This window comes from Anomaloglossus baeobatrachus, chromosome 3, assembly GCF_048569485.1.
Source record: "Anomaloglossus baeobatrachus isolate aAnoBae1 chromosome 3, aAnoBae1.hap1, whole genome shotgun sequence".
In the NCBI taxonomy this organism is placed as follows: Eukaryota; Metazoa; Chordata; class Amphibia; order Anura; family Aromobatidae; genus Anomaloglossus; species Anomaloglossus baeobatrachus.
In genome coordinates this window covers 504,607,358-504,630,152 of record NC_134355.1, presented here as the reverse complement: position 1 = coordinate 504,630,152, position 22,795 = coordinate 504,607,358, and the positions used below count along the sequence as shown (strand labels likewise).

At 43.8% G+C, this 22,795-nt stretch overlaps 1 protein-coding gene across 4 annotated transcripts in view; it reads left to right on the top strand.

The window, feature by feature from the left end:
* Positions 1 to 19,108, top strand: part of SCHIP1 (schwannomin interacting protein 1) — a 709,310-nt gene extending 690,202 nt beyond the window's left edge. For all 4 annotated transcript variants that reach the window (XM_075340674.1, XM_075340675.1, XM_075340676.1 and 1 more), the window contains 5 exons: positions 1,661 to 1,778; positions 2,162 to 2,359; positions 4,968 to 5,091; positions 11,096 to 11,189; positions 18,472 to 19,108. In XM_075340674.1, coding sequence (XP_075196789.1) covers positions 1,661 to 1,778; positions 2,162 to 2,359; positions 4,968 to 5,091; positions 11,096 to 11,189; positions 18,472 to 18,523 — 586 coding nt within the window. In that variant the 3' untranslated portion in view covers positions 18,524 to 19,108. The remainder of the gene's footprint in view (positions 1 to 1,660; positions 1,779 to 2,161; positions 2,360 to 4,967; positions 5,092 to 11,095; positions 11,190 to 18,471) is intronic.
* Positions 19,109 to 22,795: the final 3,687 nt, after the last annotated feature.

The following is a 22,795-nucleotide window of genomic DNA, read 5'->3' as shown; positions in this document are numbered from 1 at the left end:
CATCTTATTGTGCATTGTCCCATTGTCAGTGTCCCTAAGCACTGTATTCTTTGAGCGCACTGAACAGCGCAGGATTAATGACTTTGTACAGCCAGGGCCAATAGTTTTAAGACTGACTCAAATTTTGGCTTTCAAAAAGATTCCTGCTTCATTGGTTTTATATATTTTTATCAGATCTTTCTATGGTTACTAAAGTACAATTATCAGCATTTCATAAGTTTTCTAATGTTATTGACAAATATATCAAGTTTATGCAAAAATTCAGTATTTACAGTGTTAACCCTTATTTTTAAGACTTCTTCAATTCATTCCTGACATGCTGGATATCAAGTTCTGGGCCAAATCCTAACTAATGAGAGCACCTTCTTCCCTAATCAGTGTTTGGAGTTTATCACAATATTTGTGTATTTGCTTTTTCGCCCACTTTTTGAGGATTCACCACAGGTTTTCATTTGGATTGCAATCCTGGTAGTTTCTTGCGTATGAACCCAAATTGTCCATGTTTTGTTGACCAAGCCACCTAGTTATCACTTCTGCCTTGTGACATGGTGCTCCATCATGCTAGAGAAAGCATTTTTCATCAAATTGGTCCTAGATCTTTTGGAGAAGTTGCTCTGATGATTAGATACTATTTTTTATTCATAGCAATATTCTTAGGCAAAATTGTGAGTGAGCCCTCTTCCCTTGATGAAACACAACCCCTGCACATGAATGGTCCCAGGATACTTTACTATTGGCATGCCACAGGAATCATGGTAGCGCTCACACTTCCTTCTCTAGGCAATCATTTTTCAGATGTCCTAAATAGTCTGAAGGGTCTTCATCAAGGAAAATGAATGTTACCTCAATCCTCTGAGTCCGATGTCTGTACTTCCTGTAGATTTTCAGTCTGACCTTGATGTTTTCTTGCAGAAATGTAGCTTCTTGCTGCCCTTCTTGACAGCAGGTCAACCTCCAAAAACCTTCACGTCACCTGCCTGCTGCCATTCTAAGCAAGCTCTGCAGTGATGTTAAATTGATCCCGTAGCTGTAACCTCTTTAGGAGACAGTCCACGCACTTGCTGAACCCTGAAGCCTTCTTCACTTCAATTGAACCTCTCCATTTGATCTAATAAATGGTTGATTTAGGGGCAATCTTACAATTAACAATATCCTTTTTTATGAAAAACAATAATGACTGCACACAATTTTTAGTAGTTAACTATAATTAACAGAAGAAGACAATGATTTCAAGCACCAGCCCCCTTTTAGATGCAACTTGTTTGCTCTTATGATTCAATGGAGTGCGGTCAGCTGCCTTGCCCTAGTTAATTTTCATGGCAAGAAATTACTATGAAATGGTTTGCAATCCGTCTGATCCCTCTTAGTAACAATCTACAGTTAATGCACATTGCCACTACAAACACTGAAGCAGAAAACTGCAAAAACCAAAAGTTGTGTCAGTCTCAAAACGTTTGGCTGCGACTGTATAATATTGAAGTGTATAAAACATGGCTGAGTACTTACGGATTAATACTCTGTGTCTATTTTGGTGCTATATAAATAACAGAATTTTATCAGGCTATTTTATTTTCATGAGATTCAGCTGAGGAGGTGTCATTGATACTGAAAAGACAGATGTCAGTCATTAAAATGAATCTTTCCCATCTTCCTGCTTCAGGCTCCAAAGTGGGATGAATTTACAGATCTGTTTTGTAAATGACAGCGGGAGTGACAAGGACAGTGATGCCGATGACAGCAAAACTGAAACCAGCCTGGATACTCCGTTGTCCCCTATGGTAAGTTTAATTACTGGGAACTGTATTCTATAGAGAGATATCTTGCAAATGGCTTTTCACCGAGTTCTTCTTTTACCAGAACTGTAGTTAAATGTTTGAATTGTTATTCCCTCTAGTGGATGCTTTATTACTGTAGATCTATTCTCTTTATATTAGCTACTAAAAAAGTTAAGTGTCGCAGAAACCACCTTTAATGAACAATTATACTAATACAGGCACCATTGAGACCTTTGAACCTTTGAGGAAGGACCTTGGGGACCACACCAAATTAATTTATACTGACGTAACACTCAGAATAGGCATTTATCAATGTATCATTAATACATTTATCAATGTATCATTAATGCATACTTGTGAGCTGACTTTGTAACTTTGTTCTGTAGAGCAAGCAGAGTTCTTCATATTCAGACAGAGACACTACTGAGGAGGAGTCCGAATCCTTTGAAGACATGGATTTTATCTCGCGACAGAAGAAGCTGCAGGCTGAAGCCAAGATGGCATTGGCTATGGTGAAACCCATGGCCAAGATGCAGGTGGAGGTGGAGAAACAGAATCGGAAAAAATCTCCTGTTGCAGATCTTGTAAGTGAGAAATACTATACATAATAACTTAACCCCTTTACGACCTTTGACTTAAGACTTAAGAAGAGCTTCCCGCAAAATGACGTAAATTTACATCATGGTGCTCATGTGGGCACAGTGGTTATTCCCGCACGATAGCCACTGGAGCTCAGCAACATTTATAACAGGCAGTGCGCTCCATGTACCATCCGATCGGGACCCCCACGACGTGAATACAGGGGCCCATTCATTGCCATGGTCTTCATGACACTCACCAGCTGAAGCAAGCCTGTTAGACCATGACAGGAGCATAATCTAAGAGGCTTTTTCCAGTAGCACTCAAACCGGTATAATGTAATGAAATGCTGTTGCTTTACTATACATTATATCAGCGATCAGAATAATATAAGTTAATGTTTCATATAGAAACTAAGTAAAATCATGAAAAAAAGTAGAAATATTAAAAATGAACAGAAAAAATAAAAAAAAACTATAGCCTCCAAAATTCGGTGTTACAAAAATTCTTTATTTTGTATAAAAGCATTATTTAGTATGGTAGTAGCCAAGACTAAAAAACCCAACTATATAATCCTGGTATCACTGTAGTCGTACTGACTGAGGAATAAAGCCGCCAAATCACTAATACTGCAAGGTGAATGGCGTAAAAATAAATAAAGCGAATTCTGCAACTGCTGTTTATATTGACCTGTACTACGGTATATTATTGTATCTGTATTTATCTTGCACAGTGAACAGAAAAAATGCAAATAAATAATGAAAGAATCCCCCTACCAAATAAGTGGAAAAAAAATGATCAGAAAAAAGCCTTATCTATGCAAATATGGTAAAAAGTACAGATTTATTCGACAAGAAAAACGCCTCAAACAACTATGGCAAAAATACCGTAATAAAAAAGTTACATACATTTGATACTGAATCCACCAGCAGAAAATAAATTGCATGTTAATTATACTGAATGGTTAACCGTGTTGGGAAAATAATAATTAATCTAGAATTGCAGTTTTTTGTTCATACTACCCCCAAATAAAATCATAAAAGGTGATCAAAAAGTCTTGTGTGCCCTAAAATAAGACCAATGTTTTACTATATCTCATCGTACAAAAAATGAGACCCTTTGGATGGCAAAAATGTTAACGTGATTCTCAGAATATGGCAACACGAAAATAAATATTTTTTTTTTCTTTTTAAACAGTATTTAATGTACAAAAGTAATAAAAACAAATCTGTAAAATTTGGTATCGTCTTAATCCTGCTGACCCACAAAAAAAAGGTTAACACTATATCTGTGCAGAAAGTAAAATCAGCAAAATTGCTGGGTGTTTTTATTATTATTATTTTTTTTTTTAAGTAGAGAGTTAAGAAAAGTTAGGTATTAGTTGGTATTTACCTAGGATCAGTGGCGGCAGAGAGGGAATCCTGAGAGCAGCCTCCTACCTCCTGGCATTCACGGCTCCAATTTTGTTTTTTTGGCCTGGTGTGATGTACAAAAGTAATGATGTAGATGCTGTCAGCAAAGAGGTGATTCTCAGGACTCCTGTCCATCGGTCACAGAGTACTGACAATGCTGATGGATGCATCGATTCGTACTGTTAAATTGTACCAGGTGATCCAGCGGTGTCTGCTGACGGTCACGTTGGTAGGTTCTAGCAGAACATGGCACTTCTGTTGATGGTGCACAAGCAGGATCCAATCACATAACCAATATAACAGAAAACCTGGCACTCAAGAGTTGATGTGAAAGAACGGTGATTTATATTCCAAGACACTACCAAAGCTGACACGTTTCGATCCATAATGGACCTACCTCAGTGTGCAGTGGTGGTAGAGTGTCTCTGCTTCCCAGGAGAGGCAAGCGTTACAGCGTTTCTTGCGGTGTCCACTGCTATACTGAGCAAGACACCGCAGGAAACACTGTAACGCTTGCCTCTCCTGGGAAGCAGAAACACTCTACCACCACTGCACACTGAGGAAGGTCTGTTACAGACCGAAACGTTTGTGCTTGGTAGTGTCCTGGAATACAAATCACCGTTCTTTCACATCAACTCCTGAGTGCCAAGTTTTCTTTTATATTGGTCATGTTGGTAGAGCAGCAGCTGGTCCTTTGATCTGCTCTGACGTGGGATATGACTGCAGACGCCATGCTTATTGACAAGTGGCCCCCACTGCCTATCTTCGGGGAATCGGCTGTCCATCATCATGATGTTGGCAGTCACACCCGTTGACAGAGCAGCCTGGAAGAGGAAGAGATGTAGTGTGGACATGGAGCAGATGAATCGCCGGCAGGAGCAGTCCGTGAATGTTCTGAACCAGTGTCCAGTAGAACAGGTAGATAGTTAGCAAATACCTGCCTGTTAGTTAGTTTTTAGGCCCACGGTACAAAGAAAAAAATCTTGGACAACTTCTTTAAGGCTAAATTAGACCTGGTCCTTTAAGGAGTTAAGCTTTATATTGTCATTGTAGCTATCTGAGAAATAAAGGTGTCTGCGCTGTGATCCTGGATGAACTCTACATACAGAAGTGGCACCTTGTTGTCATACAGTGTGTGCATTTGCTGCCTCCTGCTGGATGAATACGGTGCGAATTTCAGCTCATACATTTGTCCTTGTAGTTACCGCACATGCCGCACATTAGTGAATGCTTGATGAAGAGAAGCTTGAAGCCTACTGACCTGAGGGATATGACGATTGGCCAGTTACAGGTTATTGTGAATGATCTTCACTCTCAGATTGAAAGTAAGTAATTGGGGTAATGTCTAAAATTGTTTAATCCTCAAAACTATTAGGTGACCCCTGTCCAAAGTTACAAAACCAAAATATATTGTCAAATTCTTAAACATCTGGAGTTTATCAAGATCATCAGCAAAGCCTATGAAAAAACACCAATGGTTGTTTTTTTTGCTTTTTGGTTTTTCTTTGTCGCTCCATTGGGAGACCCAGACACTTGGGTGTATAGCTATGCCTCCGGAGGCCACACAAAGTATTACACTAAACGTGTAAAGCCCCTCCCCTTCTGCCTATACACCCCCCGTGCCTCACGGGCTCCTCAGTTTTTATGCTTTGTGCGAAGGAGGCTGACATCCACGCATAGCTCCACAGCTTAGTCAGCAGCAGCTGCTGACTAGGTCGGATGGAAGAAAAGAGGGCCCATAACAGGGCCCCCAGCATGCTCCCTTCTCACCCCACTTTGTCGGCGGTGTTGTTAAGGTTGAGGTACCCATTGCGGGTACACAGGCAGGAGCCACATGCTGTTTTCCTTCCCCATCCCTTAATGGGCTCTGGGTGAAGTGGGATCTGGATCGGTCTCCAGGCACAGGGGACCGTGCTCCCTCCGCAGCCCCTGGGAATCTGCTGGATAGGAGCTGGGTATCGTCAGGGACAGGCCCTGCTACTATGAGGTACTCTGTGTCCCCGTGGGGACCGCGCATGGAGCGCTGGTGCCATACACATTACAGCACTGTTGGGTGTGTTAGTGCGCCGGGGACTACCGCGCATGGAGCGCTTGTGCCATACACATTGCAGCTCTGCTGGGTGTGTTAGTGCGCCGGGGACTACCGCGCATGGAGCGCTTGTGCCATACACACTGCAGCACTGCTGGGTGTGTTAGTGCGCCGGGGACTACCGCGCTGGCCGCGCTTATATGCCGGCCGCGCTTATAACTTTAGTCCCCGGCTTCTGCGGCCTAGTTTCGCATATTCCCGCCCACAGGTCTGCCAGTCAGGGGAAGGGCGGGACGCTGCACAGATCGTCAGCGCTGAGGGCTGGAGCATACATTAGTATCCTCCTCCCTCCTCACTCAGTACACTGGGGCACTAGATTCCCGCACTTTTCTTGGGCACGCCCACGGTCCCCTCCTCCCCACAGAACGCCGGCAGCCATTCCTGTCAGCGATTCAGACGCTGGAGAGGAGAGACAACACAGGGAGACCCAGGCAGGGAATCTGGTGATCACACAAACCGCTCTGAGCGGTCGGTAAGCAGCACCTGTGGTGCTGGCCCCACTGAGTACCGAAGTGTATATATATATATATATAGGCTTATAGGCTATACATTTGCACTGTACGGTCGCTCTGTTGATTTTTGGCTATATACCCTCCTGGATTGTTCTCAGAGGAGACAACATGTCATCAGCCTCCGCCCCCCGACAGAGCCGAGGCTCTTCTGCAGGCGGTGGGCACCCTGAAGGCGGAAGGAGTGGTGATCCCTGTTCCTCTTCAGCAACGGGGTCACGGTTTTTACTCCAACGTATTCGTGGTGCCAAAAAAGGACGGATCCTTCCGTCCCGTTCTGGACCTAAAACTGCTCAACAAGCATGTGAGAACCAGGCGGTTCCGGATGGAATCGCTCCGCTCCGTCATCGCCTCAATGTCCCAAGGAGATTTCCTAGCATCAATCGACATCAAAGATGCTTATCTCCACGTACCGATTGCACCAGAGCATCAGCGCTTCCTGCGTTTCGCCATAGGGGACGAACACCTACAGTTCGTGGCACTGCCTTTTGGCCTGGCGACAGCCCCACGGGTCTTCACCAAGGTCATAGCAACAGTGGTGGCAATCCTACACTCTCAGGGACACTCGGTGATCCCTTACTTAGACGATCTACTTGTCAAGGCACCCTCTCAAGGGGCATGCCAACACAGCCTGAACATTGCTCTGGACACTCTCCAGAGTTTCGGGTGGATCATCAATTTTCCAAAGTCAAATCTGACACCGGCCCAATCACTGACATATCTTGGCATGGAGTTTCATACTCTCTCAGCGATAGTGAGGCTTCCGCTGAACAAACAGCGTTCACTACAGACAGGGGTGCAATCTCTCCTTCAAGGTCAGTCACACCCCCTGAGGCGCCTCATGCACTTCCTAGGGAAGATGGTGGCAGCAATGGAGGCAGTTCCTTTTGCGCAGTTTCATCTGCGCCCACTTCAATGGGACATTCTCCGCAAATGGGACAGGAAGTCGACGTCCCTCAACAGGAACGTCTCCCTTTCTCGGGCAGCCAAAGCTTCCCTTCAGTGGTGGCTTCTCCCCACTTCTCTGTCGAAGGGGAAATCCTTCCTGCCCCCATCCTGGGCAGTGGTCACGACGGACGCGAGCCTGTCAGGGTGGGGAGCGGTCTTTCTCCACCACAGGGCTCAGGGTACTTGGACTCAGACAGAGTCCTCCCTTCAGATCAATGTTCTGGAGATAAGGGCAGTGTATCTTGCCCTAAAGGCGTTCCAGCCGTGGCTGGAAGGCAAGCAGATCCGAATTCAGTCGGACAACTCCACAGCGGTGGCATACATCAACCACCAAGGCGGGACACGCAGTCGGCAAGCCTTCCAGGAAGTCCGGCGGATTCTGCTGTGGGTGGAAGCCACAGCCTCCACCATATCCGCAGTTCACATCCCGGGCGTAGAAAACTGGGAAGCAGACTTTCTCAGTCGCCAGGGCATGGACGCAGGGGAATGGTCCCTTCACCCGGACGTGTTTCAGGAGATCTGTCGCCGCTGGGGCATGCCGGACGTCGACCTAATGGCGTCCCGGCACAACAACAAGGTCCCGACATTCATGGCACGGTCTCAAGATCAGAGCTCTGGCGGCAGACGCCTTAGTTCAGGATTGGTCGCAGTTTCAACTCCCTTATGTGTTTCCTCCTCTGGCACTGTTGCCCAGAGTGTTACGCAAGATCAGGGCCGACTGCCGCCGCGCCATCCTCGTCGCTCCAGACTGGCCGAGGAGGTCGTGGTACCCGGATCTGTGGCATCTCACGGTCGGTCAACCGTGGGCACTACCAGACCGACCAGACTTGCTGTCTCAAGGGCCGTTTTTCCATCTGAATTCTGCGGCCCTCAACCTGACTGTGTGGCCATTGAGTCCTGGATCCTAGCGTCTTCAGGATTATCTCAAGAGGTCATTGCCACTATGAGACAGGCTAGGAAACCAACGTCCGCCAAGATCTACCACAGGACCTGGAAAATTTTCCTGTCATGGTGCTCTGCTCGGGGTTGTTCTCCCTGGCCATTTACCTTGCCCACTTTTCTGTCCTTCCTTCAATCCGGTTTGGAAAAGGGTTTGTCGCTCGGCTCCCTTAAGGGACAAGTCTCTGCGCTCTCTGTGTTTTTTCAGAAGCGCCTAGCCAGACTTCCACAGGTACGCACGTTTCCTGCAGGGGGTTTGTCACATCGTCCCCCCTTACAAGCGTCCGTTAGAACCCTGGGATTTGAACAGGGTGCTGATGGTTCTTCAGAAACCACCGTTCGAGCCAATGAGGGATATTTCTCTCTCACGTCTTTCGCAGAAAGTGGTTTTCCTAGTAGCAGTCACTTCACTTCGGAGAGTGTCTGAGCTAGCAGCGTTGTCGTGCAAAGCCCCTTTCCTGGTGTTTCACCAGGACAAGGTGGTTCTGCGTCCGGTTCCGGAATTTCTCCCTAAGGTGGTATCCCCTTTCCATCTCAATCAGGATATCTCCTTACCCTCTTTTTGTCCTCATCCAGTTCACCAATGTGAAAAGGATTTGCACTTGTTAGATCTAGTGAGAGCACTCAGATTCTACATTTCTCGTACGGCGCCCCTGCGCCGCTCGGATGCACTCTTTGTCCTTGTCGCTGGCCAGTGTAAAGGGACACAAGCTTCCAAATCAACCCTGGCTCGGTGGATTAAGGAACCAATTCTCGAAGCTTATCGTTCCTCGGGGCTTCCGGTTGCCCACCTGTAGGACGGAGCCATTTACGGCTCTATTATGAGGTATTATTTACCCACCCAGGGACTGCTTTTGGACGTCCCAAGTGTCTGGGTCTCCCAATGGAGCGACAAAGAAGAAGGGAATTTTGTTTACTTACCGTAAATTCCTTTTCTTCTAGCTCCAATTGGGAGACCCAGCACCCGCCCCTGTTTTTTTGTGTACACATGTTGTTCATGTTGAATGGTTTCAGTTCTCCGATATTCCTTCGGATTGAATTTACTTTAAACCAATTTATAATTTTTTCCTCCTTCTTGCTTTTGCACCAAAACTGAGGAGCCCGTGAGGCACGGGGGGTGTATAGGCAGAAGGGGAGGGGCTTTACACGTTTAGTGTAATACTTTGTGTGGCCTCCGGAGGCATAGCTATACACCCAAGTGTCTGGGTCTCCCAATTGGAGCTAGAAGAAAAGGAATTTATGGTAAGTAAACAAAATTCCCTTCTTTTTTTAAATCTCTCTTTATTAATACATTAAATTTATTAAAAAAAATATTTAAAAAAACACACAAGAGAAGTAAAGCACAGAGAAATACCCTGAACGTTAGTCCCATTAATGTACAAACAAAATATAAATGTTTTAATACCCTAAAAAGTTTGGGGTTTTTTCCCCTTTGTCTACAAAAATACTCAAAATTATGTGTGCATATAAATTTACATGTAGAAGCACTTTTGAACACTAGATGGCAGATGACCAATGAATCACAGACTAACTGAAGGGAGACTATTCCTCAGGCCCCCTTCACACGCACGTGTCTCCGGTACGTGCTAGTTCCGTGCCCGCATGTACCGGAGACACGGGCACACGTAAACCCATTAAAATCAAAGGGTTTATGTGCACGCACGTGTGCAGCCATTGGCCCCTGCCTCCGTGTGAAGCAGACGTGAGCCCGTGTGCCCCACACAGATGCATGTCCGTTTTTCTCCGGCAGCACGGGTGTCACGAGGCCCGCACACGTACCACACGAATATATAGTGTGGATGCGGTCCCGTGTGACACACGCCAGAGAAACACACGTCAGAGAAAAAAATAACAAATCTTTACTCACCTTCTCCTGGCCTCCTGTCTCTGCCGCTGCTGTCACTTGCTGCCTCCTGGCTGCCGCTCATTATGCTCATTTAATATTCACTTCACTGCGGCGGAAGCGGCAGCAGCGGGGAGTCGGCAGCACCGGAGACCGAAGATCAGCACCACTGACAGCGACGCCAGGGACAGGTGAGTTGAAAGCTCTCGTTCTCAGTGTGTTATCACGGATAACACACGGAGAACACATGTAGTGCCATAAACACGTCTCACGGAGGGGAAAACGCACCTTTGACACCTCCGTGAAACACGTTCGTGATTTTCACGGACGTGTGAAGGGGGCCTCACAAAATAACAATAGTCAGTTACATTAAATACTATGTCAAAGATTAAATCATAGAATATAAATATTTATGCTCAGGTACCATTCAATTACTCTTACTTAAAAATCATAAAGGTCACATCAAAGGTCATGGCAAATAAAAGTCTGTAGGACCCAAAGCAGAAGGTTGAATAGAAGGATATAATATGTATTAATCTATACAATCATATAAAACAACCCCAGTCATCCAGTAGGTTCTTTCCCATTGATGCAATATGGGATCAAGAGGGGATCACACATCAAAAGACTATGTCTGCAGGACCTACAACTGACCTGAAAAAAACGGGGTCTATGGGCTAATCCTTCCAATGCACATCACACACAAGATAAAGTATACATCTAGTGTGAAAGGGTAGGGACACAAATGAATAGTAGAAAATTACAGCAGGGAACCCCCTTGATGCACGTTTCACAGTTTAGCTTCTTCAGAAGAAGCGTGGTTGATGGTGTTAATGGCAGGCTATTTAACTGGAGGGCAGCCAGTAGACTGCATCCTCCAGACAGCGCGTCACCGGTAGTTGTGCTCACAATTCAGTATTAAGCCATTTTTTATATATTGTAATAAATGTGTGTTAATCGGTCTGTGTACAGTATGTACATTCTGAGCTCTAATATTTCAGGCTTGAATGAAGAGTTAGTCCAGCTTCTCCTTATCCGTGATGAATTGCACATGGAACAAGATGCAATGCTTGTAGATATTGAAGACTTGACAAGGTAAGATGAGTATTTCGTATATAGTCTCATACTATCTTTATTCCTCTGCAGTTATGTTACATTAATGTATAGGCGGGCTGTTCAATATGAATCTTTGTGAATAGACTGGGTGACTATGAATTATTTTTAGGTTTTTTTTTTTACTCAATTCAGAATAGGCCCTTCTGTGAATTAATGTAAAACTCATCAGTAAGTACCCTACAGAGCAGAAAAGGCAGAGAAGTGTAGGGACTGTGCAATTCTCTACAGCATGAGCAACTGTATGACAAAATGATCTTATTGCTGGCATAAAGATCTTAAGTCAGGGACACAACTGAGATATGATAAAGGAGACATCCAGTCACACCTTAAATTCTCTTTTTTAAAGAGACATGCTTTTATAGAAGTAAAATATATCTTTGTACCGTGTTAGCCAGTAGAGATAAAAAAAATTGTTTAAAAGAACAGAGAGTCCTCAGTGGTTGATACCTTTTAATGGCTAACTGAAAAGATGGTAATAATTGCAAGCTTTCGAGACTACTCAGGTCTCTTCACTGACCCTGGTTTGGCAGAAACTCATGTGGCAAGATTAGTCCTAGTGTTGGATATGACTGGTGGTTACTTCCAAGAGGTGGCTCTAGAGAGCAAGCATTCTTCCTTTCAGGGCTCGCTCACACCACCGTATCAATTGGACAATTGTTATCTGATTTTTTTATCGGATAGCACTCAGGCCAGTGATATGTAACAGGGCAGTGCCAATCAACATTTTTTTTTCTCACAACAAAATGGCATAAGCAAAAACAAATTGCAGCATGCTGTGATTAGACACGGAAATCAGACGACACACACCCATTCAAGTCTATGGGTGCATGGAAACCATCGAACTGTACTCGGATGACATCTGAGTGCAGTCCGATTACCTTGGACTCATGGAACGGAGAAGATGGAAAAATGTTGCTCTGCATCTTCTCCTCACCTGTGCCATGATTTTCTCACTCGAGAGAATCAGCTGCCACTCTGATCAAGCTCAGATCAAAGTTTGATTGGAGTGTCATTAGCAGAATCGACCCGATTCTCTTGTTTTGGAGAATCTATGGTCATGTGACCCTGGCCTTAAAGGGAATTGGCCAACAGGCTTTTACCATTTATTCTGAATGCAGCATAATGTAGAGGCAGCCAGTGAAGAGACCTGAGTAGTCTCGAAAGCTTGCAATTATTACCATCTTTTCAGTTAGCCATTAAAAGGTATCAACCACTGAGGACTCTCTGTTCTTTTAAACAATGCTTTTATAGAGAAAGCAACAAAACCTGTAAGATGCTGCCATCTACTGGCTTTATTTATGTACTACCTTTTCTCGGGATAAGATTCTGTATGTTGTCATTTTTACATGTATCTTCACTAGTTTAGGCAGAAACTAACCCAAGCACATACTTATATATAAATGCCGCATAACTGTGATACATAAATATTTGGGCTCTTTCACACTGCGATCTTCCTCACGCTCAGTAATTCCCTTGGGGCTTACTTCCAAACACCAACCCTGCCCCTCCCCCCCTACCCTCTGTAAAATGAGATTCGGGCGCATGTAGCAAGGAGCCAGTCAGAGTTACTGTGTGCTCGGTCAAGCATTATTTTCGGGCGTACAGTGGGTATGGAAAGTATTCAGACCCCTTTAAATTTTTCACTTTGTTTCAATGCAGCCATTTGGTAAATTCAAAAAAGTTCTTTTTTTTCTCATTAATGTACACTCTGCACCCCATCTTGACAGAAAGAAAACAGAAATGTAGAAATTTATGCAAATTTATTAAACAAGAAAAACTGAAATATCACCTAGTACAGCAATGAGTCTTCTTGTGAATGATGCAACAAGTTTTTCACACCTGGATTTGGGGATATTCTGCCATTCTTCCTTGCAGATCCTCTCCAGTTCCGTTAGGTGGGATGGTGAACGTTGGTGGACAGCCATTTTCAGGTCTCTCCAGAAATGCTCAATTGGGTTTAGGTCGGGGCTCTGGCTGGGCCAGTCAAGAATGGTCACAGAGTTGTTCTGAAGCCACTCCATTGTTATTTTAGCTGTGTGCTTAGGGTCATTGTCTTGTTGGAAGGTGAACCTTCAGCCAAGTCTGAGGTCCAGAGCACTCTGGAAGAGGTTTTCTTCCAGGATATCTCTGTACTTGGCCACATTCATCTTTCCTTCAATTGCAACCAGTCGTCCTGCCCCTGCAGCTGAAAAACACCCCCATAGCATGATGCTGCCACCACCATGTTTCACTGTTGTTTTTGTATTGGGCAGGTGATGAACAGTGTTTGGTTTTCTCCCCACATATATCGCTAAGACTTGTCACCAAAAAGTTCTATCTTCGTCTCATCAGACCAAAGAATTTTATTTCTCATAGTCTGGGAGTCCTTCATGTGTTTTTTACAAACTCTGCGGGCTTTCATATGTTTTGCACTGAGGAGAGGCTTCCGTCAGGCCACTCTGCAATAAATGCCCGACTGGTGGAGGACTGCAGAAATAGTTGACTTTGTGGAACTTTCTCCCATCCCCCTACTGCATCTCTGGAGCTCAGCCACAGTGATCTTGGGGTTCTTCTTTACCTCTCTCACCAATGCTCTTCTCCCACGATTGCTCAGTTTAGCTGGACAGCCAGGTCTAGGAAGAGTTCTGCTGATCCCAAACTTCTTCCATTTAAGGATTATGGAGGCCACTATACTCTTAGGAACCTTGAGTACTGCAGAAATTCTTTTGTAACCTTGGCCAGATCTGTGCCTTTCCACAATAGTCTCTGAGCTCCTTGGGCAGTTCCATAATTCTCATTTTGTCTGACATGCATTGTGAGCTGTGAGATCTTACATAGACAGGTGTGTGCCTTTCCAAATCAAGTCCAGTCAGTTTAATTAAACACAGCTGGGCGCCAATGAAGGAGTAGAACCATCTCAAGGAGAACCACAAGGAAATGGACAGCATATGAGTGTCTGAGCAAAGGGTCTGAATATTTATGCCATGTGATATCTCAGTTTTTCTTGTTAAATGCATTTGCTATAGATTTCTACATTTCTGGGGGGGTTTCTGTCAAGATGGGGATGGGGTGAGAGTGAACATTAATGAGGAAAAAAAATGAACTTTTTTGAATTTACCAAATGGCTGCAATAAAACAAAGAGTGAAAACTTTAAAGGGGTCTGAATACTTTCGGTATCCACTGTATATGCCAACTGGAGGCAGACACCCAGACATAGTAGACTGCATCTGCGTGTCCGCCTCCAGTAGGCATACACACCTTGGAATGATGCACAACAGCACACGGTAACTCTGTTTGCACCTTTATAGTCAAAGGCCCCTCGTTGCATGCGTCCAAATCCCAGGTGTTAGGACGGGAGAAAGAACACAGTGTAAAATGACCCTTTCTTCTGACTCCCTGCTTGTTTTTCTTGATTTATCTCTAAGTGTATTTTCAGTGCAAACTCAAAAGAGCATTATGCTGCGAGTTTGGGTACCGTCACACTAAACGACGTACCAGCGATTCCGACCACGATATTACCTGGTCAGGATCACTGGTACGTCGCTACAGGGTCGCTAGTGAGCTGTCAAACAGTCAAATCTTCCCAACGACACATCAACGATACGGCGATCACTGGGACCCTGTCACATAGCACGATTCAAATCTTGATTAGTAACATAGGCGTGCATCTACATTGCCTTTTCTGCTCCCCCTCTGCTCCGATTGGTGGTCGTAACTGCGTTGTGACTGGGCGGCATTGCCTTTAGAGAAGGCAACATAATAGCACTTCCATCCTTCTCCATTCTTGTCCATCCTACAGTCCCGATGCAGAAGGGACTGTATTACGATCTGCTGCTACACGCGGTCCGGGACAAGTGAATACAGCCCTCTGAAATGTACTGCAATCTACAAGCCAGAACAGAGGATGGAAGCGGCCAATCCAAACGCAGTAGCGATCACCAATCGAAACAGAGAGGGCGAGGAAAACAACAAAGTTGCACGCCTACGTGAGTCGCGAACGAGGTCATTGGGTAAGGTGTCAAACACACCAATGCGTGCTGCCCTGCGGGAGCCCGATGACCAAAAAATGAACCAGAACAGTGTGTAACGATCATCGATTTCACAGCAGGGGCTAAGTTGCTGCTTAGTGTCACACACAGCGAGATCGCTGATGAGGTCACTGGTACGGCACAAAACCTGTGACTCGGCAGCGATCTCGCTATGTGAGAAGTACCCCTTAGGAGAAATCTAATTGTTTGGTCTGATTAACTTTTTTTTTGTCGTTTGTTTTATTTTTTTGCTGAAAGGACGTGTCAATTGAAAGGAGCCTGTGGATTGAATATTTTTTTTTTGTTACATGTATTTTATGAATATTTATATATTACCCTCCATACACTATTTAAAAGGCAAATATTAGAAATCTTGCAATTTCCATGATGGCCACTAGGTCTCTTATCAGACACATAGTCTGATTCATCAGAGTGTTTATACCAGTTTTCTGACATAAAACACTTTACATAGTTGCAGGTTTTTTGCTCAACACAAAGTTGCCCCCCCAAATTTGCAATTTTGTTGTTTTCACGCTATTTTGGAACAACTCTGCTGAAATGTGCAGAGCAGGGCACGAGATGGGTGGGATGCAACTTGTCTATACACACCCATTAAATTTTGCTAAAGTCCAGTCATTTTTTAAAGAGGTGATTCACTACTCAGCATTAGTGGCTAAATCTCATAGGGGAAGCTTTTCTCAAATACCCTGTGTAGTACATTATGGCTCAGAGCGGCACTATTGTGGTCCGCACTTTCCCATCAAGTGACCCCCCTGGGCTCCGTGACATCTGAGATCTGCTGATGTCACCTGACATCGTCCATAGCCCAGTCACTCAGGGAGACTGGGGCCCACCTTAGTGGAGTTTCACCGCTCGTCACAGCCCAGTATCACAGCTCAGCATCGCTCATGTTTACGGCGCTCAGCAGCGAAGGAGAGAGCGTGTGCGAGATGCTGGGCTGTGTCGAGTGGTGAAACTCCGCCCACAGCTCAGTCACTCAGGGAGAATTGAGCCGGTCTTGGGGATGTCGGGTCACTGGAAGTTTATGTGACATCACCGGATCTCAGTAGTCATGGAGCCTGGGGGTCACTTGATGGAGATGTATGGACCGCAGTAGCACAGCTAAGAGTCAGGATTTAGTACCCAAGGTATTTGAGAAAAGCCTTCTAAATGAGATTTACATTGATCTGGCCACTAATGCTGAGTAGTGAACCACCCTTATAAGCCAGAAATGCTAATCCAGACTCATTGACACATGTCACTGATAAGATGCCTCTAATTCATTAATAAGTTCAGCATATCATACTCCAGTAAGCCCTTCATTAACATTGGTGTGAGCAACACCAGTCTGGATTCCAATGAAACGTAACCCCTCTATTTACAGTAGGTAAGATTGGATCCACCATTCACAATAAGTAATGTCACAGCTTTTCTCCTCTCCCTCCCTGCACAATGACCTTTCACCAGACCAGAGCATGCCTAGAAATAGTCTTGTAGATGTCAGTGAGTTCATGAAACTGCTGAAAAGAAGTGGGAGTATGAGCCTAATATTAGACTAAGGCGGGCTTTGCACAGCCGATGCTGCGATGTCGCACGCGATAGTCCCCGCCCCCGTCGCAGGTACGATATCGTGTGATAGCTGGCGTAGCGAAAATTATCGCTACGCCAGCTTCACATGCACTCACCTGCACTGCGACCGTCGCTCTGGCCGGCGACCCGCCTACTTCCTAAGGGGGCGGGTCGTGTGGCGTCATAGCGACGTCACACGGCAGGCGGCCAATAGCGGCGGAGGGGCGGAGATGAGCAGGATGTAAACATCCCACCCACCTCCTTCCTTCCGTAGAGCCGCCGGCGGCAGGTAAGGTGAAGTTCCTCGCTCCTGCGGCGTAACACACAGCGATGTGTGCTGCCGCAGGAATGAGGAACAGCAACGTACCATCGCTGCAGCAAAATTATGGAAAAGTCGGAGCTTGCAACGATGATACGATAATGACGCTTTTGCGCTCGTTCATCGTATCATCTAGGATTTACACACTACGACATCGCAAGTGACGCCGGATGTGCGTCACTTTCGATTTGACCCCACCGACATCGCACCTGCGATGTCGTAGTCTGCAAAGCCGCCCTTAGTGGTCAGCATGAAGACTGCAGTACATCTGATTTTGTTTTGTTTTGTTTTGTTGTAATATAGATCTTGATTTGGAAAATTAACATTAAAAGTGTTTTTTCTTTAATTTCTATTAATGTAAAAACCTGACTTTTAAGGCCCTGTGCGCACACTGCGTTTTTGCCACGTTTTTTTCTGCAGAAAAGGTGCGCTTTTTGTTGATAACCTTTCTGTAGTCCTTTCCCAGCAAAATCTATGAGAAAACCAAAATGCTGTGCGCACACTGCGTTTTTTTTCCTATAGGTTTTGCTGCAGAATTTCTGCACCTTTTCTGCAGCAAAAAAGAAGTAGCATGTCAATTCTTTTCTGCAGGTACCTGCATTTTTTGCCATAGATAATGGTAAAAAACTGTGGCCAAACCGCGGTAAAATTGCGGCTGCGTTTTTACTGCGGTTTTTGCAGCGGGTGCGGGAATTCTCCATGAGGGTGTGGATTTTCCTTAAGAAAATCAAATTTCCCAGTGCGCACAAACCCTTAACCATGTTATTTTCTGAATCAACATTCTCTTTAAATAGGTGATTAACACAATCCATTTCACAGGTCAAGTAATTGTATTTTACAAAAAATACTTCATAAGGGTTGTCTGGCTTTAGGGTACAAGTCTGAAGGCACTTTGTGATTGCGGACTAGTGAATCCTCCCATTGCGCACATACCGCACTGTGAGGATTCTCCGGTGATTGCAGCGGGTTCATGAACACTAGTGCTGTGACGTGCCGACTAGACATGCGCGGTCACGCTCAATGTGAGGCAGGAATGCAAAGCGTGTGTGCAGTACACATTTAGGCAGCGTATCTACAGTTAATATCTATACAATGTAGAATATCTTTGCTTCTAGAGACAATGCTAAATTCACAGTTCTGCTCAATACTTGAGCAAAATAGAAGCCGCAGATCTTTAATATGGCTGCAGGAATTGTTACAAAAGAGAAGCTGGGGAACTGAATATTTCCCTCTTTGCATTGCAAATAATGAAATTTGCATTGGCATCCACCGCAATCCTACAGGTCTAAAATCACAGCTCTTAAGTGTGAAGCAACAGCTTTTGTTAATGAAACTAACACTTCTCTTTTTTTTGCCTTTCCACAGACATGCTGAAAGTCAGCAGAAGCACATGGCAGAGAAAATGCCAACAAAATAAAGCAAAAAGCCATTGAACCTTAGGAACAAGCTAAACTTTTATTTTGCTTTTGTGGTTGTCAAAACGCTGATGCTCAAGATGATACACAAGAAAAATCAGTGTTAGTCTTTGATGATGTCCGAAGCTTTATGTCAAGTGATTTGGCCTCTGCTTCCTAATTTATTTTTACTTTTTACTCGTGCCACTTAATACCCGGCATTTTATTAAGAATCTATATATGTACAGTACTTATGCTATTACAGACTGTGGATAAAGAGACAGAGAATAGTTAATAACTGTATTTATTTTTTTCATTTGCAAATCTTTTTATTTGATCAGTATTTTACCTATAACTAACTTTTATTCACTGTAGTTCTCAGACACAAATGTTATTGACGGTGCTAAACAAGTCAACAACTACACGCCTGCCTCATCGTAAAATTGTAGCTTTCTGTATCTTGTATAATTCAGTCACTGGTCAACATTTTGTGAATGTTGATGATGTGACTTCCATTTTTAGATGTGCGTATTATTCAACCAGATTAAAAGGAAAGGTCACATTCAAAGATTTTATGTATAAATATGTAAAATAAACTTTAAACATTTGTTTTGTATGTTTCTGGCTTTTGACTGGCATGAGCTGCACACCGACATCATATAGCGAGGGACTTGTGTCTGTAAATTCGATGTGAGAAGGGTAGAAAGTAATCTCGGTCTTATTGCAGTAGTGCAGTAATTCATTGTTATAAACACCCCCCCCCTTTCTTTTAAATTAATATTGACAGTTTCGACCTAAAAGTCAAAAATTGCATGGATAAATGTTTCTTTCTGCACTACACTCCCAAAAACTTAATGGGAACCTAGAATATGCGTTCTGACCTATCAGCAGACATGTGTGTCCTAATTATACCTCCCTACCCATCACTCATGTGACTCCATGGTATCACGCCAACAGGGGCCTGATACCCTGGAAAGTATGCAGACGTCCATAGGGCAAGGCGCCGCCCATGTGGTCATCGGCTCTCTAATTTACATAGGAAATATGAAAGTAATAAAATGTTTTTTATTACTTTCATATTACACAATTTTACAGCACAAGGATGGGTAGGGAGGTGTAATTAGGGCACACATGTGTCTGCTAATAGGTCAGAAAGCATATTCTAGGTGACAGGTTCCCTTTAACGCACTGGGAGTGTTGTAATCAGAGACGGTGTGGCTGACAACCTTTGGACACATTTATTAAAGGGGGTGACCAATACAAAATATCTATTTTTAAACCCTAACCACTCTTGTAATTAGTTTTATAACACAATTTCCTACACTTCTCCCAATCTAGCTAGTTCCTAAAAGTGTTTTTGTTTTTATTTTGTTTTTTTCTTTACTTCACTTCATGTGATGTTTTGTTTGAGAGGAGTATCAAACTAGACATCACAAACGGCTGAGGCTGCATTCACTTCCCTACAGTGCCTATTATCCCCTCTTGGAACAGGACATTCTCAGGAAGCACTGCAGTTACTTATTACACTCTTTGATTGCCATACCTTGAATAAGTCCTAGATCCATGATGCTGATAAAAGCTGTGAGAAAGGTGGCCAGCAACATGCTTCTGTCTTTGCCGCCGCAGCTGAGTACAAGCCACCTGCTTGCAACCAGATCTTGAATGAACTGAATAATATCACAAACACAATTCCAGGAAAGATGAGATTATTTAAACATATGGAGAATACTGATAATCAGCAGCTGGATGGAGGAGGACTCTGCTGGGTCTTAAAAGGGAAGAGATGAAAACTCAGAAAGAAAACTACCTATTTACTAACAACAAAAACAATAAAGAGTCAGGGAGCATTTTGTGCAGCCAAAGGCTGTGACCTTCTATTGCCAGAAACCACATGATTGTTTGTCACCCGAGACAATTGATTTCTGAAAGAAAAATTAAAACACTACTTTAAACTCTGTTAAAATGAAAATACGGAGGTTATCGCATTCAACAAATGTGTTTGAAACACAATTTAATGTCTTTTACTAATATATAATTATTATGTCATATTCACACATTTATATGTTACGGTCAACGCACAGACCATGAAGCACGGACTCTCTGCTGGTCTCCTGGCCTGAAGCTGACAGTCCAATAGACATATAGTGGAACCTCGGTTTACGAGTAACTTGGTGTGTGAGTATTTCGCTATATGAGCAAAGCTTTCTGTAAACAGGTAACTCAGTTTACGAGCAAGCTTTGCTGTACGAGCAAATACTCACCGCACACACTTCCGGTTTTGTACTTTCACCGCGCTCTGACCCGCTCTTTCAGTCCACCCAAACACACACGCACACACACATATTATGCTCCCCTTACCTTCCGTTCCCTCACTGGCCTCCTGGTTCTTGTAGTCCGCCGGTACAGGATGTGTATCGGGTAACCATCGCGACGATGGAGGAACTTCCGCTGTCAGCCGCTTCTCAAAGGCAGCGCACTGACCAATCCGAGGCAAGCGGCTCATGCCTTTGACGTCAGCGCTCTGGCAGCGGAAGGTCCAGCATCGGTCGCGATGAATACCCAATACACATCCTGTACCGGCGGATTACAAGAACCAGGAGGTCGGCGAGGGAACGGAAGGTAAGGTGAGCATAAAATGTGTGTGTGTGTGTGTGTGTGTGTGTGTGTGTGTGTGTGTGTTTAATGGCACAATAGGGTACCAGATGGACATTGAACAAGTTATGGAACGAATTGTCTGAGCTTCCATTATTTCCTATGGGAAATTTTGATTTGCTAGACAAGGAACTTGGTTTACAAGCACACTCCCAGAACGGATCAGAACAGATTGTTCTCGTAAACCAAGGTTTGTATGAGGATAAGGTTTATATGAGGCTAAGTTTGGGTCAGGAGGAGACCATCGGATGGTCCATTTTGGACTTTGACACACGGATGGGTGAATGCGGCATTACAGGTTCTCCTCTTGTACTAGTTAATGTAGCCTTTCTCACAAACTGCTCAGCATTACTGATCCCAAAATGGCTGCTGGTGGAGGAGCATGTGACCAGACCTTTCTATCAGTCTCTTCCAGATTTCCAATGTGCAGTGTTCCTTGATCAGCAACCATTTTGATAACAGTAAAGTTGAGCAGTCTGTGACTAAAACTGCAAGTGGCACTTCACAAAACTGGAGAACCTTTAATACTCATTAGTAAGTCGCACAAAATCATGCCCCCAAAATGTTTGAGAGGGAATGTACACACGACCATTTTCTCCAAATCCAAGAATAAATGGTCCAATTATGTTGATCAGAGTTTGAGTACATGATCAAAGTGGGGTCCATTTTTCTCAGAGGTAGAGAATTTAAAAAAAACACACAAAGTCTCTCCACCTTTCCATTCAGTCAGTCCATGAAAATCAGACCGCACTGATTTTGGTCTGACAATTGGATCACAATTGGACATGTCACTGAGTGAAGAGCGTGAAAAACTATCGAAGAAAAATAAATTGCAACAATTCAATATTTTGGATTGGGGCTTATTCAGATGGCAGTTATTCTTTTCAAATGCAAAAGAAAAACAGTTCTAGTTTCATCAGTGGTTTTGTTCCAATTTTCATCAAAGTTTAGTCAGGGTTTTTCTATCAAATCAGATTAATCAGTGTTTCACATATGAACAAAAAGAAGTGATGAAAGTTTCTTAAGTTTATCCATCAAATAATTTGTGAAAAAAATGGACAACACACAGATGGCATCTAAGTGCTGTCCAATTTTTTCACAAACCCATAGACTTACATTGGCGAGACATGGATCAAAATAGGACATGTCCATCATTTTGTGTGGATCACTTGGTCTGCAAAAATACTTGGACATGTGAACAGCTTCATAGACTATAATACAATCATGACCAAAAGTTTTGGCACCCTTGAGATTGTTCCAGAAAATAAAGTATTTCTAAATGAAAATTATTGCAATTACATGTGTTGTTATACACATGTGTATTTCATTTTGTATATTGGAACAATACACACAAATAAAACGGAGGGGAAAAAAAGCAAATTAGATATGGTTTCACAAAACAGCCCAAAAATGAGTCGGACTAAATTGTTGGAACCTTTCCAAAATTGTGGGTAAACAACTCTGTTTCAAGCATTTGATGCTCGTTCAAACTCACCTGTGGCAAGTTACATGTGTGGACAATGTGAAAATCAAACCTGTAACCAGATAAAAAGAGGAAAAGTTTACTTTATCTTTGAATTAAGCACAGCAAAAGAAGAAAACAGGACTTTAGAATCAAAATTATTCAAATATGTCAACAATCC